This window comes from Pleurodeles waltl, chromosome 5 (assembly GCF_031143425.1).
Source record: "Pleurodeles waltl isolate 20211129_DDA chromosome 5, aPleWal1.hap1.20221129, whole genome shotgun sequence".
NCBI classification, from domain to species: domain Eukaryota; kingdom Metazoa; phylum Chordata; class Amphibia; order Caudata; family Salamandridae; genus Pleurodeles; species Pleurodeles waltl.
Genome location: NC_090444.1, coordinates 1,865,411,951 through 1,865,435,735, shown reverse-complemented (window position 1 = coordinate 1,865,435,735; position 23,785 = coordinate 1,865,411,951). Strand labels below are relative to the sequence as shown.

Sequence of the window (23,785 nt, the reverse complement as noted above, 5' to 3'; positions counted from 1 at the left end):
AACACTATGTTTCTGATGGATACAACTACCTGTGGATTCCTCACCTGATGAATACTCCCATGGCGCCAGCATTCGACGGAAATCTTCTTACTAGTCTCTGCACGTCGACGAGGACGTCACTCTAGCCCACGCGACGCCGTCTGACGTCATACAGGCAATAAGAGGTCCTCGCCGACGTGCCGATGACAGTTCCCTTTTTTCCGTGCATTCGAAACGGTTATCTTCGAGGGAGCTACTGTTACCTTCGTGGTTACAGTGTATTGTCTGCTGCGTAGTCTTCTCTGCGGTAACAATGTCTCAGAGGAAGTCGGGTTTCAAGCCCTGTCGAGAGTGTGGGGGCAAGATGTCAGTTACAGATCCTCACTCCGACTGTCTATGGTGTTTGAGCTCCGACCACGACGTCTCGACTTGCGATTCATGTCAACACATGAATCCGAAGGCCCTCAGAGCGTGAGGCCAAGTTATTCATGGCAAAGTCAAAGAAGAAGGAGAAACATCATAAGAAGTCTTCTTCGCCAAGGTCTCACCGGCGTCATCGAGACTCCCGGCGCCGTAGAGACTCACGACGTCACTCCAGCAAGGAGTCTCGTTCGAGGTCACCTTCGGCTCGGCGTCGGAGGACTTGGGAGGTCAGCCCCACGGTCACGCCGCATCCATCGACGCCGTTGCCCTCTCCGGCGTCACCGACTTCACCTGGTCAGGCGTCAGTGATTGAGGTGGTGCAGCCTCTTGTGTTTTCTCCGGCGTCGCAGACGTCGAGGCCGGCGTCGGGGTCGCCCTCGATCCAGGCACCCCAGTATCCGGCTTTTCCCACTCCTGGAGCCGATAGTACCGCGTTTCTTAATGCGATGTATACCATCTTTCAGCAGATGGCTCCAGGAGCTGCTCCGGCTGGTCCTTCGGGGCCCTTGGCCTTTTCGTTGGGTGATCCTGCGCCTCTTCGGCCGGCACCCTTTATGCCCTTTCTCCCTTTTGGGAATGTGGGCTCGGCGCCGGCGTCGGTGGCCGCTCCGGTGGCTTCGGATGTTTCGGCCCCGGAGGTTGCCCCTCCGTCGAAGTCAGGATTTTGCCCTGTGACTCCGGTTGGTCCATCGGCTCCAAGACCTCGTCCTCCGGCTCCTGCCTCGGCGCCGAAGCTGCCTGTGGCGCCGGACGCGGCGTCAGATGCTTCTGGAGATCGGCGCCGTTCTTCGACGTCGGCGGAGGCCATGTCGACTCCGCGTATCGAGGAGAGACTTCATTCGAGGAGGCGTGCTCTCCGTCTTTTAGAAGAGCAAGAGTACCAGCGAGTCCTAGAGGAGGGAGAGATTGAGGACTCTGGAGATGGACTGCATGGTCTGGATACAGCCAGTGGGCTGGACACTTCCCCTGAGTGGGACCTTTCATCTCCAGGGGAATATACGGAGGAGGCTGCTTCCTTTCATGCTGTGGTGAGGAAGGCAGCGAGCTTTTTGGACCTGCCTTTGCCGGTGGCAGAGGCAAAGCAGAATTTGCTGACAGAGGTATTGCATCCGGCCTCTGCTGCAGCTGAGCCTCTCTTGCCATTTAATGAGGCTTTGCTGGATCCGGTGTTGGAGGTGTGGAAGAAGCCGGTGTCTTCCTCGGCCGTTCATAGGGCTGTGGCCAGGAGGTATCGAGCTGCACCATCTGACCCTGGCTTTCTCTCTAGACACCCTACGCCGGAGAGCTTGGTGGTGCAAGCCTCCTGTTCCTCAAAGTCAGCGCCTGGTTCCTTCCCGACGGTGCCTGGAGACGGAGTCTCCAAGAAACTGGATGCGCAGTCCAAGAAAATATTTTCGTCATGCAGTTTGGCGTTGAAGGCCACCAACGCAACGTGCATTCTGGGGAGGTACATCCATGCGCTGATGGATGATATTTCGTCTTCATTTACGGAGCTTCCCCAGGGTCTCTTGGATGTGGTCTCGGACGCCCAGGCTGCCGCGACCCAGATTATCCAGTCTGGGCTGGACACGACCGACTCGGTGGCCAGGGCGATGGGCACGGCTGTGGTGGCAAGAAGACAGGCCTGGCTCCGAAACTCAGGGTTCTCTGCGGATGTGCAGTCGACCCTGCTGGTCCTCCCGTTTGATGGGGACAGACTGTTTGGAGCCAAGGCAGATTCAGCCTTGGAACGATTTAAGGAGAGCAGAGCCACAGCCAAATCGTTAGGACTGCAAGCTCCTTCTTCCTCTGCCTCTTCTAGAATTTTCAGGAGGTTTCGGGGATTTGGGCGTGGCTCTTATTCCTCTTCCTTTCGGGGGAGGTTCCAGCAACCCGCCTCTTCCCTCCCCTATAGGTCATTTAGAGGGAGGGGGAGGGGGAGGGGTGGGGTCCGTACCAGAGGAGCCTTTTAACAGCACTCTGCCTCTTCCTCGTCCTCTGGAGGGGTGCAGCAGGGGAAGCAGCCTTAGGCTTCCACCGTTTCCCACTCACTCCTCTCCTGTAGGGGGAAGATTACAGCATTTTCTCCACAAGTGGAAGTCTATCACAACGGACACTTGGGTTCTCGGCATTGTGGGAAAAGGCTACGCCCTTCCCTTTTGGGAGTTCCCGCCCCTCATCCCGCCCCGCCCATCTTATTGTTCAGAAGAACACCTCCTGTTGCTAGAACAGGAGGTTCAAGTCCTCCTTTCAAAGGGCGCGGTAGAGTTGGTCCCAGAGCAGGAAAAGGGTCGAGGTTGTTACTCAAGATACTTCCTGATTCCCAAAAAGGATGGTCAGTTGAGACCAATCCTGGATCTGAGGATCTTGAATTGGTTCCTCAAACATGAAAAGTTCAAGATGCTGACCCTAGCACAGGTGCTTTTGGCGTTGAACAAGGAAGATTGGATGGTGTCTGTCGACTTGCAGGATGCTTACTTTCATATCCCGATACTCAAGTCGCACAGGAAATATCTCCGGTTTGTGGTAGGGTCGCAGCACTATCAGTTTGCGGTCCTCCCGTTTGGTCTTACTTCAGCACCTCGAGTCTTCACAAAGGTGATGTCAGTGGTTGCGGCGGAGCTCAGAAGGAAGGGGATAGCAGTATTCCCTTACTTGGACGACTGGTTGATCAAAGCCAAGTCCCCGGAGCTTGTGTCGCATCATCTGCAGTCAACAACCCAGTTGTTGTTCGACCTGGGCTTTTCGGTGAACGTGCCCAAATCTCACCTGGAGCCCTCTCAGCGCCTCCTGTTCATAGGGGCAGTACTGGATACAACATTGAGTCGAGCCTTTCCTCCGCCTCAGCGGATTCAAGATATTCAGGAATTGGTTCCAATGTTTCGAAATGGAGCGGTAGTTCCAGTCCTCAAGGTCCTTCGTCTGCTCGGTCTGTTCGCCTCCTGCATTCTGTTGGTCACGCATGCTCGCTGGCACATGAGGGCTCTTCAGTGGTGCCTCCGAAGGCAGTGGTCTCAACACAAGGGGGATTTAGAAGGTACTGTCAAGATCTCCAGAGATGCTGCTGTGGAATTGAAGTGGTGGATTGCGGGCAACAATCTTTCACAGGGAAAGCCATTCGCGCAGTCGCCACCAGTGGCCACGGTAATAACGGATGCCTCCGCCCTAGGATGGGGAGCTCATCTGGGGGATCTGGAGATCAAAGGGCTTTGGTCTCCAGAGGAACAGGTGTTTCATATCAATCTGTTGGAGTTACGGGCTGTACGTTTGGCTCTCAAGGCCTTCCTCCCATCCCTTCGTGGTCAGTCGGTACAGGTCCTGACGGACAATACTACCACGATGTGGTACATAAACAAACAGGGAGGAGTAGGGTCGTACCTTCTCTGCAGAGAAGCTCTTCGGCTATGGTCCTGGGCAAAGGACCATCAGATTTGCTTGGTGGCAAATCATCTGGCCGGGGTCTTGAATGTACGTGCGGACAGTCTCAGTCGCCAATTCCCGGCAGACCACGAGTGGCGTCTCCATCCAGATCAAGTCTGTTTAATCTTCCAGATGTGGGGGTTTCCTCGGATAGATCTGTTTGCCACTCGGGAGAACGTGCATTGCCTGTTATTCTGCAGCCTCCAGTATCCGATGCAGGGAGCGTTGGGGGACGCGTTTCAGATAACCTGGTGCGACCAGTTGCTTTACGCGTTTCCCCCCATACCCTTGATTCCTCGAGTGTTGAGGAAAATTCGCCAAGACCGGGCCCAAGTCATTTTAATAGCTCCGGATTGGCCAAGGAGGGTATGGTACTCCGACCTTCTCCAACTCTCACTGTGCCCTCCGCTCCGTCTCCCTCTCAGGGTAGACCTCCTCTCGCAGTCGCAGGGGCAGGTTTTACACCCCAACCTCCAGAGTCCGCACCTACATGCTTGGAGATTGAACGGGGCAACCTGAGTTCCTTCTCTCTCCCGCCTGATGTAGTGGATGTTATCTTAGCGGCCAGGCGACACTCCACTAAATCTATCTACGCTAATAGGTGGTCTAAATTTGTTATGTGGTGTGGAGAGAGACAGATTGATCCCTTACATGCTCATCTGTCACATGTTTTGTCTTTTGCACTGTCTCTAGCGCAGAAAGGTTGTGCAGTAGCTACCATTAAGGGTTATTTGTCGGCCTTGTCAGCCTTCATTTGTCTTCCAGACCAACCATCGTTATTTAAATCCCCTATTGTTCTCAGATTCTTGAAAGGTCTTCTGAATCAATATCCTCCAAAACCATTCGTTATGCCTCAATGGGATTTGTCCTTGGTCCTGACTTTCCTTATGGGGTCCCCTTTTGAGCCTATGCATTCTTGCCCCTTAAGGTATTTGGTTATTAAAACAGTATTCCTGGTAGCTATAACATCTGCAAGGAGAGTGAGTGAGTTGCAGGCCTTATCGGTTAAACCCCCTTATATAACGTTTTATGGGGATAAGGTGGTGTTGAGGACCAAGGCTGCTTTCCTTCCGAAGGTTGTTTCACCCTTCCATTTGGCTCAGACAATCACTTTGTCCACGTTTTATCCTCCGCCTCATCCTTCAAAGGAGGAAGAAAGACTACATCGCCTGGACCCAAAAAGGGCGTTGAGCTTCTATATCGACAGAATGAAGGATATCAGGCTGGAGGATCAGCTGTTTGTCGGATACGTGGGCAAGAGGAGAGGAAAGGCAGTCCACAAGAGAACACTCTCCAGGTGGGTTGTTCTTTGCATTAAAATCTGTTACTCTTTGGCAAAGAAGGATCCGCCTGAGGGCATTAGAGCTCACTCCACCAGAGCTAAGTCGGCCTCTTCGGCCTTGGCCAGGGGTGTTCCTGTGGTAGACATCTGCAAGGCCGCAACTTGGTCGTCCCTTCACACTTTTGTGAAACATTACTGTTTGGACTCTGAGGTCAGAAGGGACGGTCATTTTGCACGGTCAGTGCTGCAGGATTTCTTGGTTTGACCATTTAGGCACCCACCGCCGGGCGTGGTACTGCTTTGGGACTCTATTCATCAGGTGAGGAATCCACAGGTAGTTGTATCCATCAGAAGAACGAGTTACTTACCTTCGGTAACGACTTTTCTGGTGGATACATTAGCTACCTGTGGATTCCTCACGGTCCCACCCGCCTCCCCGTTGCCTTTTTGGTCTCTCCAAGCAATCCTTGAGTGTGCTCCTTTTGGTCTTCAAAGTTGCAATACATTTTGCATGTATGATATTTGTATATATGTGTATATTTATATATAAATCTATACAGGGAGTGCAGAATTATTAGGCAAATGAGTATTTTGACCACATCATCCTCTTTATGCATGTTGTCTTACTCCAAGCTGTATGGGCTCGAAAGCCTACTACCAATTAAGCATATTAGGTGATGTGCATCTCTGTAATGAGAAGGGGTGTGGTCTAATGACATCAACACCCTATATCAGGTGTGCATAATTATTAGGCAACTTCCTTTCCTTTGGCAAAATGGGTCAAAAGAAGGACTTGACAGGCTCAGAAAAGTCAAAAATAGAGAGATATCTTGCAGAGGGATGCAGCACTCTTAAAATTGCAAAGCTTCTGAAGCGTGATCATCGAACAATCAAGCGTTTCATTCAAAATAGTCAACAGGGTCGCAAGAAGCGTGTGGAAAAACCAAGGCGCAAAATAACTGCCCATGAACTGAGAAAAGTCAAGCGTGCAGCTGCCACGATGCCACTTGCCACCAGTTTGGCCATATTTCAGAGCTGCAACATCACTGGAGTGCCCAAAAGCACAAGGTGTGCAATACTCAGAGACATGGCCAAGGTAAGAAAGGCTGAAAGACGACCACCACTGAACAAGACACACAAGCTGAAACGTCAAGACTGGGCCAAGAAATATCTCAAGACTGATTTTTCTAAGGTTTTATGGACTGATGAAATGAGAGTGAGTCTTGATGGGCCAGATGGATGGGCCCGTGGCTGGATTGGTAAAGGGCAGAGAGCTCCAGTCTGACTCAGACGCCAGCAAGGTGGAGGTGGAGTACTGGTTTGGGCTGGTATCATCAAAGATGAGCTTGTGGGGCCTTTTCGGGTTGAGGATGGAGTCAAGCTCAACTCCCAGTCCTACTGCCAGTTCCTGGAAGACACCTTCTTCAAGCAGTGGTACAGGAAGAAGTCTGCATCCTTCAAGAAAAACATGGTTTTCATGCAGGACAATGCTCCATCACACGCGTCCAAGTACTCCACAGCGTGGCTGGCAAGAAAGGGTATAAAAGAAGGAAATCTAATGACATGGCCTCCTTGTTCACCTGATCTGAACCCCATTGAGAACCTGTGGTCCATCATCAAATGTGAGATTTACAAGGAGGGAAAACAGTACACCTCTCTGAACAGTGTCTGGGAGGCTGTGGTTGCTGCTGCACGCAATGTTGATGGTGAACAGATCAAAACACTGACAGAATCCATGGATGGCAGGCTTTTGAGTGTCCTTGCAAAGAAAGGTGGCTATATTGGTCACTGATTTGTTTTTCTTTTGTTTTTGAATGTCAGAAATGTATATTTGTGAATGTTGAGATGTTACATTGGTTTCACTGGTAATAATAAATAATTGAAATGGGTATATATTTTTTTGTTGTTAAGTTGCCTAATAATTATGCACAGTAATAGTCACCTGCACACACAGATATCCCCCTAACATAGCTAAAACTAAAAACAAACTAAAAACTACTTCCAAAAATATTCAGCTTTGATATTAATGAGTTTTTTGGGTTCATTGAGAACATGGTTGTTGTTCAATAATAAAATTAATCCTCAAAAATACAACTTGCCTAATAATTCTGCACTCCCTGTATATATATTGGGTATATACATGATTCGTATGTATAAATATATTTATTTGTTTAAAAAAAAAAAAAAAAAAAAGGTTATATTAAATCTACAGCTATTTTATTGCAATGTTGTGTGATTTACAATATTAAGAGATGTTGCTTTGCTCTTTCATTGCATTGGGTTATTATTATTCTCATGCACGTAAAAAAATGTTGGTACTGTCATCGGCACGTCGGCGAGGACCTCTTATTGCCTGTATGACGTCAGACGGCGTCGCGTGGGCTAGAGTGACGTCCTCGTCGACGTGCAGAGACTAGTAAGAAGATTTCCGTCGAATGCTGGCGCCATGGGAGTATTCATCAGGTGAGGAATCCACAGGTAGCTAATGTATCCACCAGAAAAGTCGTTACCGAAGGTAAGTAACTCGTTCTTTCTTTCATGTGTGTAAGTGCTGTGTGACTACAGTGGTATTGCATGAGCTTTGCTTGCCTCCTAGATAAGACTTGACTGCTTCTCCATAGCTACCTCTAGAGAGCCTGGTTTCTAGACACTGACGACACTTCACTAAAAGGGGATACTTTGCACTGGTATAAGGTCTAAGTACGTTAGGTACCCACCAGGCCAGCTTCCTACTGCGCCAGTGAGCACAGATGAAGTGGTTTACTGATGATTGCCTTGGCACAAGCAGCATCACTTTGAGGAACACTGGCAGCAAATAGTCAGTGCTGACAAGGGGTTTGATTTTTATCAGATGTTACAAAATATGATTGGGTCTGTCTTGGACCTATAGGACTCATATTTGCTCATCTTGGCAAAGTTACAAAATGTAATTAATACAATTCAGCTGCATGTTCCTGAATGGCGGATTGTAGTTGGCAAATTCAGTTTATCACTATTTTCATAAAGCATCTTGAATTAATCTTGGACAGTATTGAGAAGTAACAAATTGTTGATTCAGACAACAGTGTGCCAGTATACATCCTGCAGTATCAAACACTATTGAGTACTGTCTTGAGGGAAGTTCAGGCTAGGCGACACTGGCTCTTAGCTAGACATTTTACCATCAGTGGTTCACTTGCCCAGAGAACATAACTGGCCGGCATATTCTGAGTCCTCCAAAGTCTCAAGTAATTACTTTCTTGGGCTAGTCTTCAATCACTGGGGAAAATCCCAGATTAGAAATTTCACAAGAGGTGCAATGCAGTTGACAATACTGAATTAGAAATGTTGCTCTTTTGATGAGATGATTATGCACTGCCGTGCACATGTCCGTTCATTCCTGTGGCCCCAGATGTTATTAAACTGGCAGATAACTTGATTACATACCTTGAAGTAGCCAAATAAGAAATTGCAGTGCATACTGGATCTGTTGCCCAGGGCTTTTACAGAGCGGAACGCTATACCGTGGATCACCACTTCAGTAGTGTGTGGCTTTGAGGAATAGCATCCCAAATGTACAAAATATAGGTGTTTGAGTCTTCCAGAAAACTCTGAAGAACAAACTCAAAGTAGTGAAGCGGTGTTCAAGTAGATAATCTAATAATGTTAGGACATAGCCTTGTTTGTTTTCTACAATAAAACTGTAGCTGGCAGCTATCACCGCCTACATAAATCCCCCCACCTCTCAATGATTTATTTAGGCGCCGCTTAACAGATAGCTTTCAGCTGTCTGGTAGGCCAAGCATATTGTCGACTGTACTAAGATTGCTTACCGCTGGATGCCTTTCTTCTCACTCTTCTGTGCTTGCTTTTTATGCAGTTGCTTTTGTTGTGTGTTTTTTTTGCTGGTCTCCTCCTCTTCCCCCTACAGTTTTATCTTCCCTGGAGCATGGTCTCTTTACCATATTTTTGCTAGGAGGACTTGCATCCTTTCATGGTTCACACTTAGGAAGCCACTTTTTTCTTTTTCTTTCAGTACTACTAAGCTAGCTAGCGCTTCCCCCGAGGGCCAAATGCAGGACATAACGATTGTCGAGGACGTAACTGTTATGTCCTGGACACTCAAGGGGTTAAACATTTGCCACTTACACGTGAGCCACAGTTATTAATTTGGTGAAGCACCTTCTGAGGTAAACTAATGTTTCTTTTATTGAAGGCACTCTGTGACTGAAACTTCAGCCTTCTGTAGATTTTAACATGTACATTACAGAAGACCCATAGACAAGGGTTTACTGTAAAAGACTTACTATGTACATATTAAAGACATGTTTTGTAATGGCGCTAAGTACTCTCACTATATATGTAGTTACATGTAGTTACAAATCTTGCTGTTCACCACACTTTCTGAGCAAGCAAACGTGTGCGGAAAACTTCATTGTTTTTGTCTGTGCTTTACAACTGACCTTTCAGTTAATTTATGGGACTACTTTAATGATTCATAAGAACTCTTTAATGTCTAAGTTTCAATTTGAAAGGCATGTAACTTTGGACTACTCTCCATAATTCTAAAACAAGGTCCTGTGAGAAGTTGTATCTAAGCCACAACTATTTGCTTTTTTTAGTACTTGTCATTTTAAAGAGTTTGGGTTCAAAATATAACCTACATTTTCAGAGTTTTTTGAGTTAGCTTATAAAGCATGATGATTATATTTGACACCAGTCCTGTTGATAGCATTTTTCATGTAGGTACATGTGACCTTTTTATCACTTTCTAATTAAGTGAGCCAGTTGCTAAGTAAAACATCAAAACAGTGTTAAAGCCAAGGGACGTGTATTGAAAGTCTGCCAGTCAATGGCCTTCTTACATAGGTACTGTAGGCATTATTGGGAGCTTTGCCTATTTAATTTAGCTTTTTTCTCTTATCTTGACGCACAAATAATTACACAAGTTACTACAACTTGGCCATAAGCATCTTTGAAGGAAAGTAACTCGCACCTGTATGTTGCTTTGGAAGAAATGGCTTAGCTTTCATGTTACGTGTATCAGTCTATTTGTGTGTACTGCCTTCTGTACACGCCTCTGCCCAATTCTTTATATAATACCAGCTCTACTGAAGGGCAGTATTCACATAAGGGATGTCTTTGGTCCTGAGGAATGCGAACAACCTGGTTGGGCGATGACCAAAACATGTAGATAAATCAGGACTATTGCTTCCCTTGCAAGTCCTTAGTCATTTGTAATCTTAGAATGGATAGCAGTCTTAATGAATAAGCTACTACTACACTATCCTTAGGTCGGTTTAAACCTATAACCCACCCCTTCTAAGCAGCTCCCAAGGCTCCCTTCAGCATTTTATCTGTTTGTAAACAACATAAAACTAAAAGATCTCCATAAAGTGTTCAAATTGTGGACCCTGTTGGGTATTGCTTACTCTGCCCAAAGTGGAGCATGGCTTGATGATGAAGCCAGCCCCTAGGCTGGGTCAGGGTTCTTTAATCCTAGAGTTCTGTTGTTTAAAAGTAGTTTGACTCATAAATGTGGCTTTGCTTGCAGGGTCAGTGCGATTCAGATCCTGTGACTTGAGCCTTCCTCTGTTTCATGTAAGGTTGTATTAAGAGCTCATCTGATCTTTGAGTTGTCGGAGATGTCCTTGTTCGGCTGTATTACTCCTTATTTTGTGCAGGATTGCTGCTCTATACAGTTCTAACACATGTTGCTAAACCTACTAGTAACATTTGCAAGAGGAAGGACGCACCCTTCAACTGCTGTAATCCATGAAAATTGGTTCTTTTCTGGACTAAACGCTTGACTGGAGTGTTTTCTCATATTTAACTTGCTTAATCCTGCGTTACAGGAATATATTTACTAATATTTCTGAAAGTGTGGGATGCCATGACCACCAATCTCAAACTTATGAATAATAACATGCCTATAAGGAGCAGCCTATTGTAAGTAAAACCAATTACCTAGATTAGCAAATAGTACATTTAACGGAAAAGACTACTCAACTACCCTCATGTAAAACGTCAAACTAGGAAATATGTAGCGTCTAATAGGCTAGAAAAACACGGTGCCAAATAGACGCTGCACCTTCAAGAAACTTCATAGTCTGCAACCCGTCCCATCATGCAGTGCATGGTCAGTGAGGCAGTTTGTATTTTTCAGCACTAAAGAGGAGGAGGATCCCCATGCACTGTTAACTTTCTCAGGCGCTTTTTTCAGCTGCGATTCTGTTTTTTCGTAGTGATTTTGGCTTCTTTTTACATCTTTTGGCTGTTACTCCATATTCCTGCTTTTTTTTTTTTCTTCTTTTTTTTCTGTTTTTTTGTCAGAGGTGATTCTCTTCTTCCCCTTTAATGTGAGCACCAGGCTGGGGCTTTTGAAAGAAATCACTTGTGTAGAGGAAAAAAATGTTGGAGAACAATTTGTGTCTTCCTTGTGGGTTCTCATTCCACAATATGTAGAGACTTCCTTCACCACTATCTCGTGTGGTTGATAATCCATTAGCACCTCCTTTAACTCTACATCAACAAAAGTTGGAAAGATGTGCCCCTCTAGTGACATCACAGGATGAGCCCGTAAAGAAACGGAAAAAGATATATTGTCACTCCAGACACTTACGAGAGAAGCTCTGACTGGTCCTGCAGATTCAGATCTCTCAGCCATCCGAGAAGAATCTCATCCTCCTCAGTATTAAAGATGAGTGGACTCTGTCATGTGTCAAGACTCCACTCATGAGAGTGTCCTGAATGAAGGATTTGGTATTGTCATTTCAAGGAGTGGCGAACAGGGCAACTCAAACTAGCTATTGAAGCATCTTCTTTTTGTCAAATTTAGCTGAAGCCTCATACTCTTATCCCAAAACCTCAATACATAATTTCCCCATAGCATATGAAAAAATGCAGGCCTCCATAATCCTGAGAGAAATGACACCTCTTGGTCATAGATACTGTCTGCTGGCAGGAAATGCCTTAGCGCTTCCAACCAACATCCTGCACTCCACCGGCCCAAGAAAGTAAGATAACAGAGTGTTGGAAGGAGAGATTGCTTGACTTCATGCGCCGCCATGAGAGTACCTAGTTCCACCGCACTGCTGGGTCACAACGGAGAGCTATGGACCTCTGTGGCACGTGTTCTTGATCATGGGCCTGAAGATCTTTCATGTTGAAGCAGACCATTATTGAAGCCAGTGATTCAGCGGATTAGGCAGCATGTCATGGCATCTGAGATGAAACATATGGCTGACATTTTTGTTTCTCGAGGCACAACAGTAAATCATGGACATGCCTTTTTATGGATCTTCTCTTTGGTGCACATGCTGAGAGTCTCAGTAACATGAGAACAGAATCAGTTACCAATATATCTGTTGGTTCGGAAAAAGAAGAGTTTCTAAAAGTTCACTTTAAGGATTATGGCATAATCCCACAAGATACCTATATTTACTTTTGGAAAATGCTGCAACAGCTACAAGAACAGCCAAAAAACAAATATTTCTGAGGCACAAATTTTAGAAAAGTAGCCCTCCACAACCTCCTGTGGCATCTGGTAAAGTCTTTATGCAAACAATGACTTTCTGCACCACCACCATCCACTGCACCGGTAGTGAGGGCAGAAGGGGGAAGGTTTCTAACCATTTTTCTTTCATGGCTCGAAACAACTGGGTGCTGAGAATTGTCAAATCTGGTTAAAAAAACAGATTCCATTCTTCCCTGCCTTCCTTTCCAGCAAAAATGTTGATACCTCTAACACAAAGTTTCCATTGAAAAGAGCTATAGAGCCCCCCATGTCTTAGAAAAACAAGGGAATCTACTCCTGTTATTCCTTGGTGCTGAAGAAAAGTCCAAGTTTAGAAATTAGTCCCATCACGACACAACTCCAAGAGTCAAAACACACCTGTAGACGACTGGAATGGAAATAAAGGAACAACAAAACAACCGAAGACCACACAGCCTACAAAAACGCAGTCAACATGCACCACCAGCGCATCAGAGCCTCCAAGAAAGCTTCCATTCAAGAACGTCTCAGCACCAACACACAAACAGCAGGGAGCTCTTCACCATTGTCAAAGAATTCAGACCATGGAACAGACACCTCAGATATTTTCCCCTTCTGAAGACCTCTGCAGTGACCTTGCCACCGTCTTTCTACAGAAAATCCAGGGTGTGTGTGTGTGTGTGTGTGTGTATATATATATATATATATGTGTGTGTGTGTGTGTGTGTGTGTGTATATGTATGTGTGTGTGTGTATGTATATATATATATATATATATATATATATATATATATATATATGTATGTGTGTGTGTGTATATAATTTAAGAACCAAAACCCACACCCACCCAGCACCACCACGGACCTCACAACACCAAACCCTAAACCATTGGGCCCCAATCTCCTCAGAAGACACCTGGAAACTCATGAACTGCATCCACTCGGGGGCACCCTCTGACCTGTGCCCACATCACATCTTCAACCTGGCCACCATTGCACCAGAACTCTGCCAGATTATCAACCTTTCCATAGAGACCACCACCTTTCCTTCCAGCTGGAAGCACGCAGAGATCAACCCGCTCCTAAAGACTCCCTCCGCCGACCCAAGTGAGTTAAAGAACTACAGACCCACCTCTCTGCTCCCCTTCCCAGCCAGCCATTGTAACAGAAAAGGCCATCAACCCGCAACTCATGGAATTCAGGACCAACCACAGCATCGAAACAGCCCTCCTGTCGGTCACCGACGATATCCGCACCATACTGAACCACGGAGACACAGCCGCCCCTCATTCTCCTAGACCTCTCCACCGAGTTCAACAGTCTCCCATTCCACCCTCTACACCAGACTCGACAACGTCGGCATCCGCAGTAAAGCACTGGAATGGATCCAATCCTTCCACATCAGAAGAACCCAGTGTCAGGCTCCCGCCGTTCACCTCGTCACCCAAGAAACATGCTGGGAGTACCCCAGGTATCCTCTCTAAGCCTGACACTCTTCAACATCTATATTGCCCCGCTCACTAAAATCGTCCAGACACCACAGCCTAAAAATAGTCTCCTACACTGATAACCCAACTGATCCTCTCCTTGACTGACGAGCCATCAGCAGCCAAGAGAAACTTTCACAACGGAATGAAAACAGTCGCCACCTGGATGGAAACCAGTTGCTAAAAACTCTGCTTGGACAAGACAGAGATCCCCATACTCTGCTCCACCCCCTCTGACTGGAGCGACTCCTGGTGGCCAGCAAACCCCAACCCCCACCCATCCCCCCCAAAACAAACTCATCACTCACAAGCTACTGACACACACCTACAAGGCACTGCACAACATGGGACCGGCCTGCCTCAACCACCGCCTGACCTTCTACACCCCTACCGGACAGCTCCAATCCTCCCAAGTCACCCTTGCTGCCATCCCCAGAATCCGGAAGAGCACAGTCTGGGGCAGATCGTTCTCTTACCTTGCAGCCCAGACATGGAACACACTTCCTCTCAACCACAGACAGGCCGTCTCGTTGAAGCAGTTGAGGAAAGACCTTGCTTTTTGAGTGGGCAGCACGCCCGCAACAGTGCCCTGAGACTTAACGGGTGATAAGATGCGCTCCTTACGTCTCTGATTGATTGTCCTGCATCTCCGATATGCCCACAAATAGGTGAAAATGCAGAAATTTGGAGTGCTGGCTTGCCACAATTTTTCACCACCTTCACAGAGGAGATAGGGTGGCATTAATAGACCTACAGGATGCTTATTTCTACATCCCAGTTTACAAACCACATTGGAATTGTCTCTGCTCAGAGCAGGTTTTCCTTAAGTTGTAAGTTCTCCCTTTCAGTCTGAAGTCAGAACTATGGGTCGTTTGCAAATGTATGTTAGTGGTTCAACAGCACCAAGAAAGAGGCAAGTTTTTGTGCACCCATACTTGAATTACTGACTAGTAAAAGCAGAATATGGAGAGCATCCTAGCCCTCTTCTGCACCTTAGTCTTCAGATCAACCCTTCAAAATCTGTTCTTTAGCCAGTGCAGTCAATACTCTACCTGGGAGCCACGACTAACATGTCTGTTGGGGGCTTCAGGCCCATCACACCGTGGTCCCCGCCTGGCTTCATGCCCATCACACCGTGGTCCCCGCCTGGCTTCAGGCCCATCACACCGTGGTCCCCGCCTGGCTTCAGGCCCATCACACCTTCTTTTCATGTGCCCGGGTACATAGCATCCGGGTGCCAGCCTCCTGAGGCAGGGTCTTGAGGTGCTGTGCCAAGAGCATCTGTACATGAAGAGCAAGCCAACACACACACATCCCCACACCCCACCACACTCACTCCACACACCCCACCACACTCACTCCACACACACATCTTCCACCACACATACACCCCACACACCCCTCGCACACACCCCACCCGCACCCCTCCACCTCACACACATCTTCTACCACACAAACACCCCACACCCCCTCCACCACACATACACACCCCACACCACTCACCCCTGCACTCCTCATACACACGCCCCTCTCACACACACACCACCCCCCCTCCCCCCAAAAAAGCTCCTGGCACCACTTTGCTTCCTGACGGTCCAATGCTGACCGTAAGGAGCCCCAGCAGGGGGAGGGCGGGTATCCTCGAGGCCCCCACCCCCGCCTGTTGTCGGCCCTCATTGATAAAAGTCGGAGTCGGCCTCTATGCCCATACAAGGCTCCCTCCTTCCCTGCCGAGCCCCGGCCTGGGCCCCGCACATTCCTTATAAGCTGCAGCTGTCTCCAGCGAGGGGAGGCGCCGTGAGGACACTGCACACACCCCCAGCCTTCACTTAAAATACATCTCCCTGCCTGCCCCTCCCAGAACAGGCCCGTTTTAGAAACAGCCCTCGGGCTCTTTTCATGTTCTTATGTATGAGCTCTGTCTGCAGCAGATCACACCTGGCGTGCGGTGGGAGGAGCCGGGCGCTACATGTTTAACGTGCAGCACACACCAGCCCTGGGGTGAAGAGCGGACTGACTGTGTCACTGCAGCAGCCCACAACCCTCCATGTTGTGTGGTTGGACCCTACTGGCCTGTTGTGCGTGGGGATGTCACACCGTGCCCTAGTACACCCAGGAACACACGAACTCCACAGAACCCGCCATGTTGTGGTTGGTTGGACCCTACTGGGCTGTTGTGTCTCGGAGGAAATGTTTGTGTCCGGGGGTGTGAGAGGGCCCTACATACTGTGACACTGTCAGCTGGAGGAAGTGTCAATCCTCGGAGGTACCCTCATACCTCACCTCTCATGCTCCAGATACTGTGGCACTGTCAGCTGGAGGAAGTGAGTCAATCCTCGGAGGTACCCTCATACCTCACCTCTCATGCTTCAGGTACTGTGGCACTGTCAGCTGGAGGAAGTGAGTCAATCCTCCGAGGTACCCTCATACCTCACCTCTCATGCTTCAGGTACTGTGGCACTGTCAGCTGGAGGAAGTGAGTCAATCCTCGGAGGTACCTTCATACCTCACCTCTCATTCTCCAGATACTGTGACACTGTCAGCTGGAGGAAGTGTCAATCCTCGGAGGTACCCTCATACCTCACCTCTCATGCTCCAGATAGTGTGGCACTGTCAGCTGGAGGAAGTGAGTCAATCCTCGGAGGTACCCTCATCTCTCATGCTCCAGATAGTGTGACACTGTCAGCTGGAGGAAGTGAGTCAATCCTCCGAGGTACCCTCATACCTCACCTCTCATGCTTCAGGTACTGTGGCACTGTCAGCTGGAGGAAGTGAGTCAATCCTCCGAGGTACCCTCATACCTCACCTCTCATGCTCCAGATAGTGTGACACTGTCAGCTGGAGGAAGTGAGTCAATCCTCCGAGGTACCCTCATACCTCACCTCTCATGCTTCAGGTACTGTGGCACTGTCAGCTGGAGGAAGTGAGTCAATCCTCGGAGGTACCCTCATACCTCACCTCTCATGCTCCAGATACTGTGGCACTGTCAGCTGGAGGAAGAGAGTCAATCCTCCGAGGTACCCTCATACCTCACCTCTCATGCTTCAGGTACTGTGGCATTGTCAGCTGGAGGAAGTGAGTCAATCCTCCGAGGTACCCTCATACCTCACCTCTCAGGCTTCAGGTACTGTGGCACTGCCAGCTGGTGGAGGGCAGCAGACCTCAGTCAGGCCTTCAGCGGATGGAGAAGCTGAGCAGTGATGCCTGCAGATTTAACACCAGTGTGAGGTAAACGTGCGATCTTAGCCAGTAACTGAGGCTTTCGTTGTGTCCTGGCTAAGGAAAGGCAGCGAGCGCCGCACACGTGTTATCGTCCTGGACTCCCGCCGGGTCCAGTTGTTAGAAATGTCTGCGTTTTGTAGAATTTGCACAGCCAAGGCTGAGCTTGGGCCCAAATTCTGCAGCTATCCACACCTCGAAAACAAGTCATTTTTCATCGCAAAAAAATGTTTTCTTGTTGTGTTTTGGGAGGTTTACTATTGCATGGGATAGGCTTATACAATAGTACAATATTTCTTGAAGTAATTTCACTCAATTTCCGAATGAAAGCCAGTGTGAGACAAAGAGCATATTTTTTGCAAAAGTCTCCCTGAATCACACGATGTGTATCTTCCTATTCAGAGTTGTGTAATTTATAGGGATGGGCGAAAGTTTCAGAATTTCACTCTGGAATTCAGTGCGTTGGATTAAAAACTCGATTCTGCGGAGTTCTTTGCAGGGACAGAAATAGGCGCCGTGTTTAGCGCCGGGAGCGCGTTCTGCGCTGAAACAAGTCGTGCCAGGGGCACCACCAGGCCGTGTTCCTGGAGCCTGATGCGAGAAGACATTCGGCCACGCTGTAATTGGCGGAACTTGGCAAGAAATCGCATTACAGGAGTAACGCGGCATCGCAAATCCCGCACGCTGAACGGAGTTTTCTGCCCGAGCCTAATAAATTACTCTTATTTTTCCTAAACTCTGCATGTAGGCCTCGTTTAGAAAATACTTCGGTGGACCTCCTGCCTGTTGTTTTTTTGTTTTACCTGAAACCACATGACTTACTGCGTGGTCACAATGAACTGTACGCGGTAGTGCAGTTGTTGGGTCTCGGTAACAAATGGGTTTTGACTACCAACACGCTTCATACATCCTTGAGACCAAAACGGTCTTATAGACGTAATGGTGTATTACTTTTGTTAATGCGACACTGAGGCAAAAAAGTAAAAAATGAAAACGGGTCGGATAGTTATGTTTTTTTTTTCTATTTTATTTTTATTTTGAAAAATGAATACCTTTTTAAGAAACCATGAGCGTTGTACATAGCTGACCCCATGCTGAAGTATGAATTTTGTCTACTTTTCAGAACTTTACAGTCTCTGGGCTCTCCCAGTGTTCATTTATATTTCCACCACAAACTGCAAGCAGGCTGGAACCACTTAAACTAGGAAAATATACTACCCCATAGCAAAATAAACCTTAGTTTAAAAATATATATATATAATATTGTTTTTTTCTTCAAAAACTTTACTTCCTCAAAACTTGAATGATGGTGATCTTCGTGTAGCAAACATGTCATTGATGCAGTGTTGGTGTATTTTAAAAAACAAAAACCTTTCTTGCATCCCCCCTTTTTTTTTTCTGGGAAAAAAAAAAGAAAGCAGATATTTTGTTATATTTTACCTATTTTCTGAATTTCCTCCTGGAGAGTTCACAAACCCTGGGTACCATTTTTTAAAGCCCGAACATGTGTGGAAAAGAAACGTTATTTGACTTGTATACCTTTTGTGAAAACAGTTATCAAGGCTTGAGCGTGAAGCGCCCAACACCAGACTAGGACTCGGCACTGAGTGGAAAAGCCGCCGCATCCTAAGTGCTGTAAGATGATTGGATGGGAGGAGCGACGCAGCTCTTCCTGGTTGGATGAGGTCTTTCAAGTACAAGTCATGCACGCTGATTGAAGATCAAACTTAGAGTTGTTGGGAGTCTGGAAGGTGTGGTGAGCAACAGCGGTCATTCTCCACACCACCAGTGGGCCAAGTGTCTGTGTGTTGTTTGCACTCAGTAATACACAATTCTGGATTATTATTTTTTTTTAAAAATCTCTAGGCTTAATCAATGTATGATAACCGTAAGCACGCAGTGATGTATTAACGGGGTACCAGTTCAGTTAAGCTGAAGAATATCATAAGTACATGGTGGTGCATGTCGTGGGGGAGTGGACATTCAGTGATTAGTACTTTTGGTGCTTAATCACTTACAATATTCTGGCAGCCTGGGAAACGCATAGGAAATTCTCCATTTTCCAAACCCTGCTTTAGTCTTCAGAAGGGGGTTTCTCCCAAATGTTTGTAGCAATGTCCGTATGTCTTTTGGTCTCAACTTGTACAGCAGAAGTAATGCAAATTGATCGAGCATTGTGTTAAAATGCATCTAATCTTTGAGACCGTCCGCCACTGTTGGGGAGGCGCCTCTTCCCCGTAGTCCTGCTGCTCGCCTTCTTCACTAGGAGTAGCACCAAGGCTGTACGCTTATGCACAAATCCCTAAATACCCTTCACGTATCAACAATGCCACTGCGGAATCTGGTTCCACTTGTACATTTACTGTCTTGCTTATTTAAAAAAAAATATATATATATCCTGCCTGTATACATGTATATGTGATAGACGTCTAGCTGCATATTCCTTACTTTTGAATTTCCCAGGCGTCAGACTGGATCCAGAACATTTTTGCGTGAGCAGTATCCCTGCACACCATCAAGTGATTGTTATTCCTGCTACTTTCTGATCCCCAAAAAGAACAAGGGTCTTCACCTCCGAAACGTCAATCTGTTCCCCAAAAAGGAGCAGTCAAAGATGCTCACTTTGGCTTGGGTCTTGTCTGCCCTAGATCAAGGAGACTGGTTGGTAGTGTTGTACTTGCAGGATGTGTATTTCCTCATCTTACCTGCTCACAGGTGTTACCTGTGGTTCAAGGTTGGCCCAAGGCTCTTTCAATTCACCAGGCTCCCCTTTGGCCTTACCAGTGCCCCCTGGGTGTTCACCAAAGTGAGGCGGTGGTGCAGCTGTTCTGCAGAGATTAGAGGTGTCAGTCTTCCCCTATCTCGACGACTGGCTGTTAAGGCAGGCTCGCCCCATACTGTCGTCTCTCACCTTTAGAATACAGTGGACTTCTTGCATTTGCTAGGGTTGCCTACAAATGTGCCAAAGTCACATCTGACTTCTTCTCAGACACTCCCTTTCATCGGAGCAATTTTGGGTTTAACTTCCTAAGCAGCGACTCCAGGATATTCAGGCTGATATACTGATGTTTCAGCTTCTGTACTGGATTTCGGTGAGAATGACTGAGGCAGCTGGGCTTCCTGGACTCTGAAGTTCCAGGGGGCACAGCATCAGGGGAATCTCTCTGACATGGTCCAGATATCGGAGGGAACTAAAGACCTGCAGTGGTGGCTGACGAACCACGATTGAGTCAAAGGCAGACTGGGAGAGGTGGAGACCAGAGGACTGTGGTTTCCAGCAGAATCCAGATTCTACATCAACTTGCTGGGACTCAGTATGGTCAGGCTAGCATTGAAAACATTTCTTCCCTCTGTCAAGGGGAAGTTAGTGTAGGTGTTAACAGGCAACACCACTGCCATGTGGTACTGCAACAAGGAGGGCAGGATGAGGTTGTGGGCCCTTTGTCAAGAGGCCCAGTGCCTCTAGACATGGCTGGAGCAGCAGGGCATAACCCTGGTGGCTCAACACCTGGCAGGTTCTCTGAACGCCAGGGCAGACAAACTCAGCAGTCAATGGCTAGTGGATCACGAGTGGCCTCTCCATTCGGAGGTGGCTTGAGGAATCTGTCAGCAGTGGGGAGAGCCTTGGTTAGATCTATTCACCCCCAAAGAACTCGCAATGCCAGCAGTTCTGCATGTTAGTGTTTCTAAGCCGGCCGCTATTGCTTGGAGACTATTTTTGTCTAGAGTGGAGTTCAGGCCTTACGTATGCTTTTCCACCCATACCATTTCTGTCCAGAGTTCTCAAGAAGATCAGGAACGACTGGGTCCAAGTCATTCTTGTGTGTTCCGGACTGGGCACAGTCTAGTATCCTGAGCTTCTGAAAATGAGCATCAGTCCTCTGATCAGGCTTTACATCAGGTGAATCTTCTTTCACTACAGCAAGGGAAGGTCCTCCACCGAAACCTGTCCACTCTTCGCCTTCATCTGTGGAGATTGAGCAGTGACAGTTGACAACCTTTGACCTTCTTCCCTAAGGCTGTAAAGTTATTCTGGCAGCCAGGCATCCCTCTACCAAGACGTGTTCACCTGCGGATGGCACAAATTTGTAACATTGTACAGAAAAGTATATTGACCCTCTGTCTGCCTGTCTTTCTGCTATTCAATCTCTTCATTCTTACCCTCGGCCAGCAGGGCTGTGCTCTGGGTTCTATAATCACTAACTCTCTGCTCTGTCCGGCTTCCTGTGACTGCCTGCCAACCCTCTTTAAGTCCCATATTCAAAGGGCTTGTATATGTTTCCCCCTTTATCATGCTTCAGTGGAACCTTAATTTGGTTCTCACCTACCTCGTGTGCTCCTATTGAGCCACTGCACAATTGTTCCCTTTGGCTGCTCACCATCAAGACAGGCCTTCTAGTGGCACGAACATCTGTCTCGGGAGGGTGAGGGAGCTGGGGGCTTTGTCATCCATGCCTCTGTATTTGACTGTTTCCAGACAGACACAGAGTTGTGCTTCACACTATGGCCTCTTTCCTTCCAAAAGTGGTGACCCCATTCCATTTGGGACAATCTGTCACCATGCCCACCCTTTACGCTCCTCCACATCCCTCTAAAGAAGAGGATCGACTCCACTGTCTGGACCCAAAAATAACATTGTCATTCTACCTTGACTGTACAAGAGTTCCAGGTGGATGACAACTCCTAGAGGGATATGTTGGAGCAAAGAAAGGATGGGCAGTACAAAAGCAAACTATTTCATGGTGGGTGGTTCTCTGTTTTAAAATCTGCTACGCCTTAGCCAAGAAATGGCTCCGGAGGTTTTAAGAGCCCACTCTACCAGAGAAAGGCTGCAACCACAGTGTTAGCACGTGGAGTTCCAGTCCTACACATCTGTCAGGCAGCAAAGTGGGTGTCCCTACACATGTTTGCCAAACACTACTGCCTTGACTGTTGGTACCACAGGGACAGGTATTTTGCCTGGTCGGTCCTATAGGACTTTCTAGTCTGATGTATTTGTCCTCAGCCCACCGCCACAATTGTATTGCTTGGGTATCTATTTACAGGTAAGGAATCTGCAGCTAGAAGTTATGTACCTTTGATAACGTACTATCTGGTAGAGACTACTATCTGAAATAAGATTAGTGTGAGTTCTTCTTTTGTAATCATTATGCACCATTTTTTGACCTATTAACAATCTGTCTCATTGTTTCTTGTTGTCTCCTAGGACTCGTTAAAGCCTGCGTTTACCGTCACCAATTTGCCTGGGACATCAACTATCCAAACAACTCCCACCACTTCCACATCTATGCAGATCAGCAGTGGTCATTCATTTCCCATCACCAACTACCTTGCCCCCGTTTCTACAAGTAGTAGCTCGAACTCTATCACAAGCGCAAATGGCACAATTCTGAAAACGTCTGCAGGCACAGTGACCTCTGGCGGACTCATGCAGCTTGCCCCTGGCTTCACTCTCATGTCTGGTAAGTGTTGCTGGAACAAGGATTAACTCGGAAGTGGACAAGTACAGTGTCACATGGAAAACTGGAGTTTTCTGGAGAAATATCCTTGTGTGTGTTTGATTTTGGACATTTGTTTAAAGTATCACAGCCAGTTAAATTAGCTTTAGGTGCATTTTCACAATGCTTAAAGGAGGTGGGTGTGTAGAAAGGAAGGGCATTCAGAGTAGGATCAAGATAATGAAAATATGCAGACAATAGACCATACTCTACCTTTCTACAACTACAGGGGACTTGTCCCATGACAGATTTGTCTGTCTCCAAAATGATGTTTTAGTCACTTGAGAGGGCAATGCTGTGCTTCTATTCTGCTATCAGCCCAAACTGCTAAGCTAGGTCCTCTCTGAACCGGAACACAAGCAACCAAAGGCCTGTTACGCCCGAGTTGGGGATCTTCAGTCTGCTTTCATTTACTAACATCCCTCATAATACACCATTTTGAGTGCAGATTCCTTCAGCGGTCTAAAGCTCTAGGGGCAGGAGTAGAAATAACTATATTCATGTTATTTTTATATCCTGTTGAGTAATAAGTGCGCTACAATATAAAAACAACTCATGCTTTAGTTGCATTCAGTTGTCGCAGGTTGCAGCAGCATTGATATGAACCTGTATGTGAAGGTCTCTGACATGGCTTCCTCCAAAGCACAAGTAAGAGTCCTGGAAGCTTCGCCACAGAATGAATTCTAACACAAGCGAAAAAAACCTGCATATAGACTTTCCATGAAAGTTTGAAAAGCCGCATCATCTTCAACTGTCGGTGCAAGCAGAGAGAGCCTCAGTTCAGTTCTACTGCCGCCTTATTCTAACCTAAACACCCACAAGTGAACATTACTTTTAATTAATACATTCGCTCTAACACGGCCAGTGAAGATCCTACAATGCAGAATCAGGACTACTAGTTAGCATTTATTATCTTTCCACTGTATTGCCAACGTGGAACGTTTCTGTAGTTTTTTTGTACTGTTTCTCACTCTTATCTTGGTTATATTACATGAAATGCTCCATCTTAAAGCAATATGTATTGT

At 47.1% G+C, this 23,785-nt stretch overlaps 1 protein-coding gene across 3 annotated transcripts in view; it reads left to right on the top strand.

Moving 5' to 3' along the window:
* Positions 1 to 23,785, top strand: part of SRF (serum response factor) — a 284,214-nt gene that overhangs the window by 68,368 nt on the left and 192,061 nt on the right. For all 3 annotated transcript variants that reach the window (XM_069236403.1, XM_069236402.1, XM_069236404.1), the window contains exon 3: positions 22,469 to 22,724. In XM_069236403.1, coding sequence (XP_069092504.1) covers positions 22,469 to 22,724 — 256 coding nt within the window. The remainder of the gene's footprint in view (positions 1 to 22,468; positions 22,725 to 23,785) is intronic.